The following is a 14,602-nucleotide window of genomic DNA, read 5'->3' on the forward strand; positions in this document are numbered from 1 at the left end:
CCCCCTGCGCGGCGCCTGCACGCTCCATGGCGCGTCACCGATCCGATTAGTCTTCCTCTCCGTATTCGGCCTCGCACGCTCACTTAGCTTTTGCAGCGCTTACCGGTGCCAGTGCCAGTACCATGGCAGAAGTCCAAGACGTGCTGTAGCAGAGAATAGGACCACAAGACCCGAGGTCTACGCATGTTGACTGCGTTCTCGCCGACCGACAGCTGTTCCGATTGACCCAGCTCAGCGGCGAAGGACTTCGCCAGAGACGCCTATGACGTCCCTGAACCACAACGAAGGCACTGCACGCGAAGACACGAAGCTCGCATGCCCGCCGCCGGCGAGGGGCGGCTTCGCATCGGTGCCAGTAGAACATGACGATATCAGGTGGCCGCGACTGCGATGGCTCCGCTGGCACCGGGAGGCCGTCAAGCCGTCCGTAGGTACCGAGCTCCTCGCTGTCGGGCTGTCGGACTTGCGGCCACCTCGGTCTGGACGCACAGCCGCATCTTCATACTTGTATTCTTACCTTGCCACATAGCATACATCCTTGTTCTCCACCCCGCCAGCCAATCCTCGCGCGCGCTATACTCGGTACATCAGCATCCGGGGCATGCATCTTCTCGCCCTCGCGCCCTGTGCCCACTGGCATTCAAATGTGCGCGAACTCGTCCGTGGCCTGGGACGAAACAGTCAGCACGATCATGGATCGCGACGTCGCAGCGCGTGATAGAAGCGGTGGGCGATCACGCACCTTGACAAGCAGCTTGGCGGTGCCCGGTTCGCGCGAAGAGTGGCCTGCGTCGGGCACAATGTGCAGCGTGATCTCCGGCCATACCTTCTTCAACGCGTATGCCGTCGTCGCCTGAAGTCACCATACATGGCGTTCAGTACCCACGTAGTATAGATGAGAACGTGCAGCTTGAGAATACGCACCGGGCAAATGACATCGTACCGGCCTTGCACCACCACGCAGGGAATGTGGCGGCTGCGGCACCGTCGCGAGTTAGACACCTGCCGCACCCACGGCCGTGGCTGCTCGCTTACATTTTATCAATTTCCTGCTTCTCAAGGAGCTGGCCGTCGCGCATGAATCCCTGGATGCCGGTGTGAGCACACAGGCCCTGAACACGCAAGTAGCCGGCTTACATCGTTGACGAAGTAGTGGTTCTCGATTCTTGCGAACGCGCTGCCGAGGTGCGGAGTAGATTAATGAATGTCGATGACGGGCGTGTACGTCAGGCAGACAAACTTGGCAAAATCATTCTCCTCGGCCTCTGCAACTTGTGCGGGGTCAACGTAGAGTTTCGACGTCGTCATCCTGCGTACGCCCGTCGGTCAGCAGCATTCTCACCGGAGATTGGAAACTACTTACTCCCATTTAGTCCATGCGCGCGCTGCGCGGAGTCGCGTCTCGTCGTCGGCCGCATTGAGCTGTGCATGGTACGCCGTGACGATGTCTTGGCGCTCGGGTTCCGGGATAGGTGCAATAAATTCCTCCCTGCCTTATATGTTAAGTAACATATATGACATTGGGAGAAAAATGCGTACCAGGCCTCTGGGAAGAGGTGCGAAGCACCGTCTTGGTAGAAGAAACGCAGTTCGCTATATGGCGGCTATCAGTGATAGGTTTTTGGTAGACAAGATCAAAGGGATAACCTCTTGCGCAGAGTGAAGATGCCTCGAAGAACCATAGTCTTAACCCGGTCCGGGTGAGACTACATCAACGGCGCCTTAGATAAATCTCCGTGAGAGGTAGCACGAATATTACCTGAGCGTAAGCCAGGGAGAGAGTAGAGCCCTACGGAGGAATAATCAGCTCGTGGATTCTCCTGGCAGGAGGGGCAACATACCCAAGAACCGCCGAAGACATGCCACTTGTCGATTCCGAGACGCTCCCGCAGCCTCTCAATGTCTTTCACCAGGTCCCACGTAGTGTTCTCCTCGAGAGAAGCCGTACTTCAATCGGGAGTTAGAACCGCTGCCTCCGCACGCCTTGTAGAGTGCGGACGACCGAAAGTAGACACGCACGGGGTTGACTTTCCGGCCCCGCGCTGGTCAAGAAGGATGATCTAGATATCCGCTCAAAGTAAGAGATATGACCGCTATACGGCTGGGTATTGTGCACCTTGTACTGGGAGGGATCGAAGAATGAGCGATCCTTCTCGTCGCAGCCTCCACCGGGACCGCCTGGAATCGATATTTGAGGTGAAAAAATTGATATAGTCCGCAGAGGGGGAGCTCTTTACCGTGCAGAAAGATCACTGTATAGGATTTAGTTCGATGGGTAACACGTTAGTGCGGGAATTCGGCACGTACCGGGCGAGCCGTCCTTGTTCCCGCTGATTTCATAGCTGCAAGGCGTTAATTCAGATGTTAAGATCTAGCTAGATAGATCGCTCATACTAGAGGGTATGGATGTCGGAGACCTTGAGCGTTCCTGTCTCATAAGGCTCGATTGGCGCGTACATGCTTGTTGCGTCAGTGGTATACTTTCTGAGATAACGTCTCGGATGATTCGAGTGAATCGAGCGTCCTGTAGCTATGGCGCGTTGCTGTGGCAGGTGAAACCGATGTCGCCGAACTTGAGAGATGGCGGAAAGGTTGATAGAAGGACGACCCTGGGGCCTAACGATAGCTTGTATGGAGAGGCGGAGTGTGGACATACAGGCGCTTATCTTCCACACCAAGTGATCCCCGCACCCGCGTCGAGACTCGAGCCTACCCTGTCCAGCCCATCGATCCCGGTCCGCACCAGCTCAAAAAGTTACTTGTTGACGAAAGCGGGATTCGAACCCGCGCCCTTTCGGACCAGATGAGTATATACCAATAGGTGCTCCTTAGTCTGGCGCCTTAGACCGCTCGGCCATCTCGCCGTACGAAGACAGGAGGGCGTTGACTCCAGGATGTCGTTATCACTAGGAGGGCGTCTGTTCGGGGGTAGGCGAAGATGAACGCTAGGAAAAGGTAGTTTGAGCGGAGGTATGAGGGAACGGATAGTGGGGGGAGGGAAGGAAGAAAGCTGCCCGCGAGGTGACGTCTCCGCTCAGACTTTATACCAACGTTCAGGTGAGATTCAGAAAGTGTGACGCGAGCCTCTCATCGGCGCTCAAAAAGGCAAGAAAGATGCCCGATATGGAGGGTCATCTTGAGTCGGTGATGTCATGACCGAGTCGTTTCCTTCATCATGTAGGTTGGAGCGGCGAGGACTGGCTCACGGCGCAAGACCGTATATATGCCCCCCACGACCCATAAATCGCCCACGACGGCATCTTAATTTACGACCACCATGACCTTTCACAAGAACCTCATCCGCCTCAAGGCTGCTGCCCAAGAATACGAGTGGGGAAGGACTGGCAGCGCGTCCCTCGCAGCGCGTCTCGGAGGCAACGCGATCGGACAAGGTTTCAAAATAGATGAGCAGAAATCATATGCGGAAGTATGGGGCATACACATCGACCTACCATGTTATAACTCACCGGTATGAATAGATATGGATGGGCACACATTCAAACGGCCCAGCACACCTCTTCGACGACCCGTCCACGTCCCTTCTCTCCCTCATCTCCACCGACCCCACATTCTACCTCGGAGAAACCCTTGTTCGAAAATGGCCGTCCACCACCCACATCCCTTACCTCTTCAAGGTGCTCTCGATCGAGAAAGCGCTTCCTCTCCAGGCGCATCCCGACAAAGGCCTCGCCGAGCAGCTCCAGCAGAAGGACCCCTCCAACTTTGTCGACGCGAACCACAAACCCGAGATCGCCGTCTGTATAGGAGAGCCCCTGGGAGAAGCTCGTATCGGAGACAAGGATACCGCGTTCACGGGCTTCGTTGGTTTCCGGCCGCTCGACGAAATTAAGACCTTCCTGCAAAAAGTCCCGGAGCTTCCGCTTGCCATCGGCGACACGATGCTCATTGCGTCGTTCATCAAGGACCCATCTACCGATCTTCTCAAACGGATATACGGCACACTGCTCAAGCGTGGAGTGGAGGCTCGCGGCGATGTCACCAGCGCGATCACCAAACTCGAGGAGCGCATCAAGAAGGGCGGGAAGCTCAGCATCCCCGACGGCGACGAGCTGGCGCAACTCGTCCTGAAAGTCAATGCTCAGTACCCAGGCGATGCAGGCGTCCTGGCCACCACGTTCTTCATGAACTTCGCAAAGCTCAAGAAGGGCGAGGCCATCTACATCGGCGCCGACGAGGTTCACGCCTACCTCGAAGGGGGTACGTTCTCCCTCCTATATCGCGTCCCTGTATTTAGACTAAATTGTGACTGCAGACATCATCGAGTGTATGGCCATCTCCGACAACGTCGTCAACGCCGCCTTCGACGCGCCGAAGTCCCTCGCTCCCCAGATCAGCACCTTCGTCGAGATGCTCACCTACACCGCGCGCCCGGTCTCCCACTGGGCCCTGCCCCGCGAACCGTACCCGCACTCGCGTGAGGGCCGCACGTCGCAATACAACCCCCCGCTGGAGGAGTTCGTCGTGCTCGGTACGCTGCTGGACAGCAAGAGCGCGGGGACGGAGCGGCTTGGGGCGGTGAGCGGCCCGACGATTGGGATCGTCACAAAGGGGAAAGCGAGGATCGCGGTGGGCAAGGGTGGTGAGCAGCTGGAGTTGGACGAAGGCGGGGTCGTGTTCGTCGCTCCCGGGAACGACATCGAGGTGGAGTTGTTGGAAGGACGGGGGTCAGAAGGTTCGGAAGGCGAAGTGTGGTGGTCGTGCTTCGGAGCATGAACACAAATGAAACAAGTAGAAACCCGATGAATGCAGCTCACGCTGTATAACACCCACGCTGCATGTAGCATAGTCAAGTCCCCTCACACATGTAATAGTCACCAACAGCAACTTCTCATTAGAATACACGTATCTCCGCTGCACTAGCAATCCATCTCCACACTTAAGCAAGCCGCAACAACTACTCAAAGCACTCCTCTACTTTAAACGTACAGCCACTTCCCGCGACCCGACGCCCACTGCGACAGCTCGCTCGCGTCGACCTCCTCGAAACGGCGGCGGATAGACGGGCGGAACGGCTCCTCCTGCTCGTCGCGCGGCCTGGGGGTCATCGGCGGCGACATCGGTGGCGACACACGATCCTGCTCGTCGACCACGATCGGGTCGTACGGGGACAATATGCCCAGGCCCGACCCGCCGACGGCGGTCACGTACGGGTGGTACCCGTCGGCCTTCAGGGCCGCGATGAGGGTCTGGAGATCCTCTTCCGAGAAGTCGTCCGGAACGAGGGTGACGGCACATCCTCCGCCGCCCGCGCCCGTCAGCTTCGTGCTGAGGTTGTAGGGCGACGCGGCGGTCTTGGCGCGGATCGCCTCCAGTGCGGGGTGCGATACGCCGAGCGACACCAGGTGGGCATGGTTCTCGTCAATGAGGGCCTGGAACGCAAAAGATCAACTACTGCAGTGAGAAAGACCACTGTAGGTCAAGGGACGTACCGCCAATCCTGAAAGGAGCGCGCCGCGCGGCAGCTCGGGGTCCGCAAGTGCACGTCTCGCCTCGTCACTGATCGTCTGTATCGCGTCCAGCAGCTGCGCGACGAGCGCCGGCTCGGCACTCTTCTTCCTCGCCACGCCCGCCACGAGCGCCTTCGTATCGCGCGGTACCGTCGAGTCCACCAGCAAGAACCGCAACGAGCGGAAGCCCTGCACATGCTCCATCCCGCTGCGCCTCCCGAACCCAGGGCGCACATACGCGAGCGCGCCGCCGAACACCGCGACGCTGTTGTCGATCCCGCTCGGGTTCCCGTGCAGCACCTTCTCCGCGACGAACGCCCACCGGTTCGTCTCCTCCGCGAGCGCGGGGGGGATCGCGCGCCGGCCCTGGTGCGAGAGGTTCACGTGCCCGGGGTCCCCAGGGGCGATGGGCTCGCGCGTGGGCGGGGGGAGCGCGGGGAGCTCCATGCGCTGGTGGAGGATGAGCAGCGCGGTGGCGACGCAGACGGAGAAGGAGGCGGAGGAGCCGAGGCCGGCGCCAATGGGGAGGGTCGAGCGGCAGACGAAGTGGAAGGATGGCCGGTGGCTGCTGCAGGTCATCATCATGTAAAGGTAGAGGAAAGCTACTGCGGCGGCGTGTGTCTTCGGCGGCATCTGCGACTCGGGGGGGAGGGCGCGAGTCTTGATCGCCTCGATCACGCGCATGTCTAGAGACTCGGGATGCTCGTCGCCTTTGGGAATCGGGACCACGGCGTCCCATGGCAATTCGTCCAGATCCCACTCATGTTTGTAGTTGTTGATGTCAGTGAAGTGTACGGAAATCTTGCCGTCGTGTCGAGGGGATGTCAGACCATAGCATCGCAAATCTAAAGAACCCGCGACGGCCGTCTGTAACGCAAGTCAGAATCTGCTTGTAGTGAACCAAGGAACACGTGACTTACCACACCATGTACGACAGCATGTTCGCCAAACAAGATCACCTTGCCCGGAACGCTGACAAACCACTCTCTGTTGTCGCGTCGGGGCTCGGTACGGGGCTCGCCGAGAGCGAGCTTCTCCACGGCACGGCTGATAGGGTTGGGAATGCGTACAAAGTCGTTCGCGGCGTAGGTGATCGCGCCAGCCTCGATCAGTGCATGACGGAGATCGTCGAGCAAGTCCGCGGGATCCTCGATACCAACGCAAAGGCGGATGAGGTCCTCGGGGAGACCACGGGCGGCCCGAACGGCAGGATCAATGGAAGCATGTCTGCACGAAAGCTCCGTGAATGGGCGTAGCAAGGCATGGTATGGAAAGCACTTACGACATGACACAAGGCATGCTGATTAGACTGTTCACACAGCCGAAGCTCACGCTGATGCCCCAGAGGCGGGTAGCAGCAACGATACGCTCGCTGAGCTCCTTGTCTCCGGTCTCAAAGGAGAGCACAGCACCATAGCCTGGGCAGAAACGCATGAGCATGATTTGAATCGGCGTAAAATGTTGACATACCGTCAGAGATACGATCATGAATCTCCTTCCCGGGGTGATTCGGTAGTCCAGGGTAGTGTGTAGCAAATCCAAGCTTAGAGAGCATCTGGGCCACCAGCATAGCAGTGGATTGTTGGCGGTCCATACGGATAGCAAGCGTCTTCATACCACGCAAGAGGAGGAAGGAGTCGAACGGCGAGAGCGCATTGCCGACTGAGTTTATCAGGAACGCGATATTCTGGGAAACGCTCAGACGCTGTATGGTACGACAGAATCCAAGCTTCGCTTACCTTCGCGATGTCATCGCGGTTGCAGGTGATGACGCCCGCCATCAGGTCGTGGTGCCCGCTCAGATACTTCGTGGCGCTGTCGTAGACGATGTCCGCGCCGTGCTCCAATGGCCTCTGCAGGTAGGGGCTCATCATGGTGTTGTCGACGACCACGATTGCCTCCTCGCACTTCTCCTTCACGAGCGCGCTGATGCCCGCAATATCTACGATTTTGAGGAGCGGGTTCGTGGGCGACTCCAGGAGCACCATCGCAGTTTTGCCTGGCTGGAGGACCGGGATGACGGACTCCGCCTTGGTCGTGTCGACATGGTGAACGATCACGCCCATATGTGTGCGAAGGTAAGTCAGGAGGCGATTCGTGCCGCCGTAGAGGTCATCTCCAGCGATGACTTCGGAGCCCGGCTTGAGCAGGCGTGTGATAACGTCGAGCGCGGCCATGCCGCTAGACACGGAGAAGGCATGCGCAGCAGACGAGATCTTGGCGATGTGGTGTTCTGCAGGGCGTTCAGTACAAATTCATTACGTCTTATTGCATGTAGCGCCTGTCATATTCGAAAGCGCGCATCAAAATGACTCGGGGCAGCACACAGAGCAGCAGGACATGCGCTTGCTGCATGTAATCCAAGAGTCCATAACACACAATAGATAGGAGCGATCCCTTGTTTTTCCTTTACTTCAAGAGCATCAGAACTCACCTAGATGACTCCGGGTGGGGTTCCCGCTCCGGGTGTAATCATATCTGTTCCCGACGCCCTTGAACGTCGCGCTCTGGTAGATAGGCACGCTAGAGCTCCCATGCTGGTCCTTGTGGTCCGCATCGGGCGAGTCGACGGTCGCGCAGAGCGTCGAGAAGCGGTAGGGCTGCCTCGGGCGAGTCAGAGAAGGGGAGTCGGGCTCGGGGGTCGGGAGATCGTGGTGCCCAAGGTCCTTGTAAGGCGACGCCATCGTCGACGGTGAGCACTCAGAGAAAACGGGAAAAGAGGGGGAGGTTATTGGCGAGCTAGACGAGAGATGGAAGGCAGCAGTCGGGGGGGCGTTGGGGTTTTGTTGGAGGAAGGAGCAAGTCGGGCCACCTGCTGTGTCGCGAGTAACAATATCCCCGCATCACGTGCAACATCGCCTGCAAAGATCGCGCAATATCGACCGTGTAGGCGCTCGCCCCATACCGGGCACCCGACTACGCACGGAGGCCGCTCGTGTGCCCGGTGAGCGACAGAGTTCGATACATACCACCACACGTGGACATGGCCAACGGCCAGCGTGCGCACTGAGGTGGAGATCGGGCGCCGTGCAAGCGAGGAGGAAAACTCCATTTTGTTTGCTCCAGGGATCCGAGAGATGTCCGTCGGACCATATATCTCAATCACGAGTCGGGGGTTACATATGTATTGGGACTTTTGCAGAACTCTGAGAACTCTCTCCCCGCGTCGCCTCTAGTGGCCAAAATTCGAATAGATGGATAGCATTATACTCTGCTCATACTCGTCAAGTTTCGTGGCTTGCTTCGCATTTGTTGTGCATCGAGGATGAGAACATTGCACATAAGTACCCCTCCTGACAGATGAGCGCCTAGCATACGTCGTAGATCCTTCACGAAAGATGCGCCGGATACCCCCTAAAAGAACATAGACGCATTATTTGGACATGTATGTTATATCAAGTCAACCCGATTGAAATTTGGGGCAGGGAGAAAACATATACGGCGGTTTTGCAAACACTTTGCAGAACCGGCTACCTAGTGCATATCTCGTCCCCCCCCCAAGCACTCACCGAAGGAGGCGCGAGATAGAGTCTGGCTACCTGGATGGCTAGGTTCAACTCAACCATCTCGTGTAGGATCGTAGCCCGCGGCGCGAGCAAGGGGTTTAAACCAGTGAACGTTGTGGATAATACAATTCGACTATGAAGTCTAGATACGAGGCAGGAAGCGTCCGTGAAGAAGAACGCAGAGACAGCGGGACACAGGTACCAGTGGTGGGCAACGAAGACTAACAAGCTACAGCTAATGCGACGGTGGGCGTGGGCGTGGGTGGGGCGGGGTGAGCTATGTGCGACACGTACAGTAGGGGCCAGGGATATTATAGACAGGGTAGTAGTGGTAGTCGGCACCGGTTCCTCGGTGGTCAGTATGCGGGGCGCGAGCATGCAGGACGGAACGGGCGGGACAGACGACGATGGGGCGTAGCTGGTCAGTGTTCCTGCGGGCGAACCGGATCCGCGTGGGCTATGTGGTGCTATATGTGGTGGGTGTTCAGATGGGCGGGGGACGTGCGATCGAGCGGCGAAATGGAATGTAAATGCGACGGGATGAGGCGAAGAAGGGTGCTTCCAAGATATCCTGCACTTGGGTGCGTAGGCGAATGGTAAATGGCGTGAGGAGTCGTGGGGTCATGACACCCCGAGTTTTTGGAACATAGTATCGAGCGTCTTGAACGCGACGGGCTTGACAAGGCTGCACAAACACCACATTAGCGCCGCACACGACCACCTCGAACGGCGCACTTACTATCCATCAACGCCAGCCTCGAAGGCCCTCCGCTTATCTTCAAGCGAGGACATGCCTGTCAGCGCGAGAATTCGCGAGGGCTGCACGTTCGTGCCTTCCTTCCCTTCCTCCTGCTCCTTCAGGCGCCGCGACTCTATCTCACGCATCTGCGAGGTCGCGCCCACGCCGTCCAGGATAGGCATAGATAGATCCAACAGAACGACGCTGAGAACGCGGAGATGAGCGTCTGCGTCTGCAGTGCGCCCGAGCAAAAATGTACGTACTCAAAGTGGCCCTCGTTCTCAAAGGTCCGGACGCCTTCTAGACCGTCCACAGCCTCGCGGTACTCGTAGCCCTAAAACGCGAAAAAGGTAATCAGAATCCCTCGCCGAACGCTCGGACGACACGCAGGCGCACCATGTTTTTGAGCCATTTCACCCTGCGAACATTCGATCAGCGAGAGCGCGTAAGTATAAGAAGTGACAATGCACGTACAGCAAGTTCCGCAATATGCTGTTGTCCTCGACTACCAGCACCCGCGGCGGCCCACTCGGCTCGACGGTGCCCACGGACGACTTCAGCAGCGTCCCGCCCATGCCCACGGAGATCGTCGAGCTCGACGGCATCGGCGATATCTGCGGCGAGTTCGGCGCCGACTCCAGCTCGCTCTCGTCCTGCTCCGCCGTCGACGGCATGTGCGCCCAGCTCGCGAGCGGGTGCGCCGTCACCGCGCGCGGCCCGAGCGGCGGGCGCTGCAGGAACGCGGACGTGCTGTCGCCCGTCGCCTCCTCCGAGTACTTGCCCGCGAAGAAGCCGCCCTGGGGGAGGTCAAACGAGGACGAGCGCGAGGGCGACTCCGGGCGCTGCGCGGGCCCCTGGTGCAGCGACGGGCTCGGGCGCGGGCCCTTGCCGATGTTGAGCGCGTGCAGCGAGAGCTTGAGCGCGGACACGAGCCGGCACGGGCCGACGGGCTTGTACACGATCCTGCAGAAGCCGCCGATGTGCTCGTACTCGTTCACGATCGCCATGAGGCGCGGGTCGCCCCGTGCGGACGAGAGGATGATGAACGGCCGCGCTGCGTTCTTCGCCTCGATCGCGAGCGTGACAGGGGTCGGGTCCTCGTTCACGATCACGATGTCGCCGCCGTCGTCGTCGTCCGTGAGCGTGAACCCCCAGTCGGACTCGATGTACTGCTTGAGCACTTTGCGGAGGAGCTGCACACCGCGGATGGATTCGTCGAACGCATGTAGTGAGATCGTCGGCCGCTGGCCGTGTTCCAGCACCTTGGCGAGCTCGGACGCGAAGCTTGTTGGCTCGCTGGGGCTGTCCACCGCCTCCGCATTGAACGTCACCTTGATCTCTGTGCCCACGCCCTCGGCGCTCCACACATCGACCTTGCCATCCACACTCGGCGAGCGCACTATGCTGTTCACAATGGCGAGGCCGAGACCCGTCCCGGTCTGGAGCGGGTTCTCTTGTGAGAACGGGTGGAAGAGTTGGTTCTGCAATTGCCAAGATGAGCTTGCGTTAGTCTCCCCGATTCCGATCGCTTCTCACCTTCAGGAAGTGTTGGCTGATACCCTGAGCAGCAACACATCAGTTCTGACCACCACATTACGTCCAGCTCTGTGCCTGCGTACCTTGCCTGTGTCGATAACCGACAACTCTATCCTGACCTTTCCCCGCGGCGTGTCGCTCGTGGGTGGTAGCTGTCTCAACATTACGTGCACATAACCGTCCTGCATGCATGGAAGACCGTCAGTTCCGCCCTTCTCCCCCGCACAATCTCCCCGCACGACGCACCGATGTGAACTTGAGGCTGTTCCCGAAGACGTTCATGAGTATCCGACGGATGCCGCCCTTCTCACATCTAAATGTCCACCCCTACCGGGCGAGGACGCAGACGCGTAAGCACGCGGCTCGGATAACGAGCAGCCCCGTAGGGCGAAGACACATACAGCTTCACTGTGGCCGACGTCTATAACCGTCTCGACATGCTTGTTCGACGCCGGGACCACGGCGACGGACGACTGGCGATCAGACTTGGGTGGTGAGTACACACTGCCGATCTCGCTCGTGAACATGCGGGCTCGGTGGCCTATCCAACAGCCCTCCGTAGCCTCCTCCACAAGCTGCATCAGGTTAACTCTGGGGACACAGATTACCCGTCAGTCCATGTGAAGTAAAGCTGGTTATGAGAAGACGCACCTGCTGAGATGGATGACGTTCTCTACGCCGCCCGCCTTTGCGTTGCCGCTGAGCTTCGTGAAATCTAACACGTGGTTGACTGTCTCAACAAGCGACGTCCCGCACGCCTGCACGGTCTGCAAGAACGACGCTTGGCTGTGATTCAGGGACGTCTCCGAGAGGAGCTCAGCCGATGCGAGAATCTGCGTAGAATACCGGTGAGCGGCGCATGCTTAGTGACAGCACTCAAAATGAGCATACCCCGTGTAGCGGTGTGCGGAGCTCATGCGAGATGCTGTCATCGCCAGTCAGTATACCCGGAAGCGAAGCGAGCCGAATACGACACGCACTTCGAGATGAACAAGCTCTTCGCCTTATCCGCGAGGATCATGCGCCGCTTGAGCACCGCAGACAGGATGATGACCCCTAAAGCGTATCAGTCAGTCCCCGGAGCCGACCTCGCGGCAGAAGTCGCCACACATACCGATCGCGCGGAGGTACGAGAGCTCGTGGCCCTCCAGCTGTGCGCCGCAGCCCTGTATCAGTAGTGCTCTAGTACATTCATCCCGCCATGCGATGGAAACTCACGAATGGAGTCGTCCGCTCGCCGGTGCTGTACGCGCAGAGCAGTGCGAACGGCCGCTTGTCGATGTTATATATCGGCACCGCTGTCCAGCCTCCGCCGTTAGTCCTCTCCTCCTCCCTGCCCTCCGCGAAACCACCTGACTCACCGAGCACGTATTGTATCCTCGCAGGCAGAAAGGGGCGTAGGCTGGGATGGACAACGCCCTCGCAGATCTTGCCCTCGGGATGCTTTGCAAAGAACTCCGCGAGCTTCCGGTACTCCTCGGTGTGCAGACTGCGGCCGGTGCTCTCTAGTGCGGGGTCCGCGTAGTGCATCGTGAGCGAGGTCGATGACTCTGCACCGACGGTCTCGAGCACGTCCACGTGTGAGACGTCCATGATGATCGCGTCCTCAACGTCGAGGGTGCGCTTGACGAGTCGCGCTGCGAGAACGTAGATTTCTTCCATCGATGTGGGTCCGACGAGCTTCGTCTCCGGCGTCTCTTCGTCCGCCTGCTTGTCCACCTCCAGGCACTCGCGCGTGAACTGCTCCATCGAGCTCTGGATGCGGTCCCGTATTCGGATTTGGATCTATGAAGGGATGGTGAGATTCACGGATATGAGAAGACGATCGTGTGTACGAACCTTGTCTTTCCAAAGCTCCAGCTCTCGCATGGCGATTTGCTACAAGCCTGTAAGCAACGTGCAGCAATAATTTGTTGTGCATAGCATACCGCGAACTCTTTGAGGGTATGCCTTTGACGTGGGCTAAATTCTCGCCGTGGAGTGTCGTCCATGAGAGCGAGACTACAAAAGGCAAAACAGCAGTGAGCATAATGCTTGCGCTATTGAGCTAGCAAAAGTTGTACTGACGTTCCGATGTTGTGTCCATCATGGGTACGTAATGGACATCCCGCATAGAAACGAACGTGCGGGTTCCCGATGACAAGAGGCTATATAGCCGTGAGTGAAGCTTTCTCTAGCAGCTTTCGGCCACACTCACATTCTTAGCGAACCGCCAGTCTTCATAGGCATCGAGCACAACCATCGGCTCGTCATCTCTGCGGACACCGTCAGCCCCACGCACCGCAAAGGCGCAAACGGAATACTAACTGCCGTAAGATCGAATGAGCGCATAGCGAACTTGTCCTCGCCATGTTCTGCACGTCAAATCCAGCTGGAGGCAAGCAATCTCATCAGCACCTTACTTATCGCACACACTCCCGCTCAGACACTCACAATCCGACTTGCAGAACCTGTGCCAAGCATAAGTATGACCCCTCCACGTACAACCGCACACACAAGAAACACTCACTGCTCATTGCCGTCGATCAGCGTAATGATGACGATTCGCGTATTGAACACCAGCTTCACGAGGTGAGCGATCCGGTCGAAGTTTGGGTCGCGCCCCGTGTTCCATATGTTATACTTGTACAGCGCCCTCCGTCGCTCGAGCTCGGTCGGCGGGTTCGGTGGCGCCAGGTAGCCTAGCTCCAGAAACATCTGCTCCTCCTTCGCCGCGCGGCCCGCGAGGTTACTCACCACGCTCTCCCCGGGAGGCCTTGCGGCGCGCAACCGTCGTTCATAAATCGGCGCTGTCGGCAGCGGGGCGCTCGTCTGGCGTGCGAGGCAGATCCGCCGCGGCAGCGCCGGCACCGTCAGCGGGTCCGTGTCAAACGGCGGCGCGCTCGACTGCCGTGAAATGTCCGTCAGCGGGCGGGACACGCCTGCGCTCGACGACGACTGGTGGTCGCTGCTCCCCGCCGTCCCTGAGAGCGTGTGCGCGGAGCTCGGCACCCCACTGAGGATGCGCGACGACTCAATCACCCCAAAGTAGTCCTCTTCGGGCGGCTCGTCTGACCTGCGCACGGGCGCGGTCGCCGGCGGGAGCACGCCGTTCGGGACAGGTCTCGGCGCAGCCTGCACGGTGGCGGCGGTCGGGCGCGCACCCACGTCGGGCTTTTGATCTTCCTGGATGGTCGCCGAGGGCGGTGGCGGGGCGGCCGGGGCCTCCTGTGCCTCGCCCCCTGCGATCGAGTCGGGCGGGCTCGCTTGAATGGTGGCCAGCGACGTCCCTGGGTGCGCCGGAGCGTCCTCAACATCCTGTGTGCCTTGCCAAAAGCTGCTCAGGCGCGTCTTCCGGATCGTGTTCGGGGACA

General features: G+C 58.8%; 4 protein-coding genes and 1 non-coding gene across 5 annotated transcripts; 1 reads left to right on the plus strand and 4 right to left on the minus strand.

The window, feature by feature from the left end:
* Positions 1-458: 458 nt before the first annotated feature.
* Positions 459-2,635, minus strand: TRAVEDRAFT_59093 (proline iminopeptidase). Its single transcript, XM_008041399.1, has 16 exons — positions 2,395-2,635; positions 2,308-2,342; positions 2,238-2,252; positions 2,117-2,178; positions 2,020-2,060; positions 1,842-1,947; positions 1,760-1,789; positions 1,648-1,706; positions 1,540-1,593; positions 1,364-1,489; positions 1,241-1,309; positions 1,138-1,177; positions 1,036-1,085; positions 925-976; positions 743-853; positions 459-667 (listed from the first exon to the last, which is right to left on the minus strand). Exons 1-16 carry the CDS (start codon positions 2,457-2,459, stop codon positions 641-643), a joined length of 942 nt encoding a protein of 313 aa, XP_008039590.1. The 5' UTR covers positions 2,460-2,635; the 3' UTR covers positions 459-640.
* Positions 2,636-2,763: 128 nt separating this feature from the next.
* On the minus strand, positions 2,764-2,864 carry TRAVEDRAFT_t122. The gene has a single exon. It is a non-coding gene; the product is annotated as a tRNA-Leu (tRNA).
* Positions 2,865-3,277: 413 nt separating this feature from the next.
* Positions 3,278-4,734, plus strand: TRAVEDRAFT_125771 (mannose-6-phosphate isomerase; the record flags this gene model as incomplete). Its single annotated transcript, XM_008041400.1, has 3 exons — positions 3,278-3,427; positions 3,480-4,218; positions 4,274-4,734. The coding sequence occupies 3 exons, from the start codon at positions 3,278-3,280 to the stop codon at positions 4,732-4,734; spliced, it is 1,350 nt and encodes a 449-aa protein (XP_008039591.1).
* Positions 4,735-4,937: 203 nt separating this feature from the next.
* TRAVEDRAFT_21006 (cystathionine beta-lyase) lies at positions 4,938-8,152 on the minus strand (the record flags this gene model as incomplete). Its single annotated transcript, XM_008040853.1, has 7 exons — positions 4,938-5,390; positions 5,451-6,335; positions 6,389-6,695; positions 6,751-6,886; positions 6,939-7,173; positions 7,208-7,701; positions 7,903-8,152. The coding sequence occupies 7 exons, from the start codon at positions 8,150-8,152 to the stop codon at positions 4,938-4,940; spliced, it is 2,760 nt and encodes a 919-aa protein (XP_008039044.1).
* Positions 8,153-9,595: 1,443 nt separating this feature from the next.
* Positions 9,596-14,600, minus strand: TRAVEDRAFT_125889 (uncharacterized protein; the record flags this gene model as incomplete). The annotated part of the gene is made up of 22 exons (XM_008041401.1): positions 9,596-9,659; positions 9,714-9,917; positions 9,977-10,047; positions 10,110-10,131; positions 10,188-11,194; positions 11,250-11,273; positions 11,333-11,431; positions 11,496-11,576; positions 11,651-11,840; positions 11,901-12,082; positions 12,141-12,174; positions 12,230-12,305; positions 12,364-12,400; positions 12,468-12,547; positions 12,611-13,034; positions 13,089-13,127; positions 13,178-13,250; positions 13,317-13,396; positions 13,447-13,504; positions 13,557-13,620; positions 13,683-13,699; positions 13,759-14,600. Coding segments are annotated over 22 exons (3,768 nt in total), but the record flags the coding sequence as incomplete, so codon positions are not given.
* Between the last annotated feature and the right edge of the window lie 2 nt (positions 14,601-14,602).

The sequence above is a fragment of the Trametes versicolor genome, assembly GCF_000271585.1.
Source record: "Trametes versicolor FP-101664 SS1 unplaced genomic scaffold TRAVEscaffold_7, whole genome shotgun sequence".
Lineage (NCBI taxonomy): Eukaryota > Fungi > Basidiomycota > Agaricomycetes > Polyporales > Polyporaceae > Trametes > Trametes versicolor.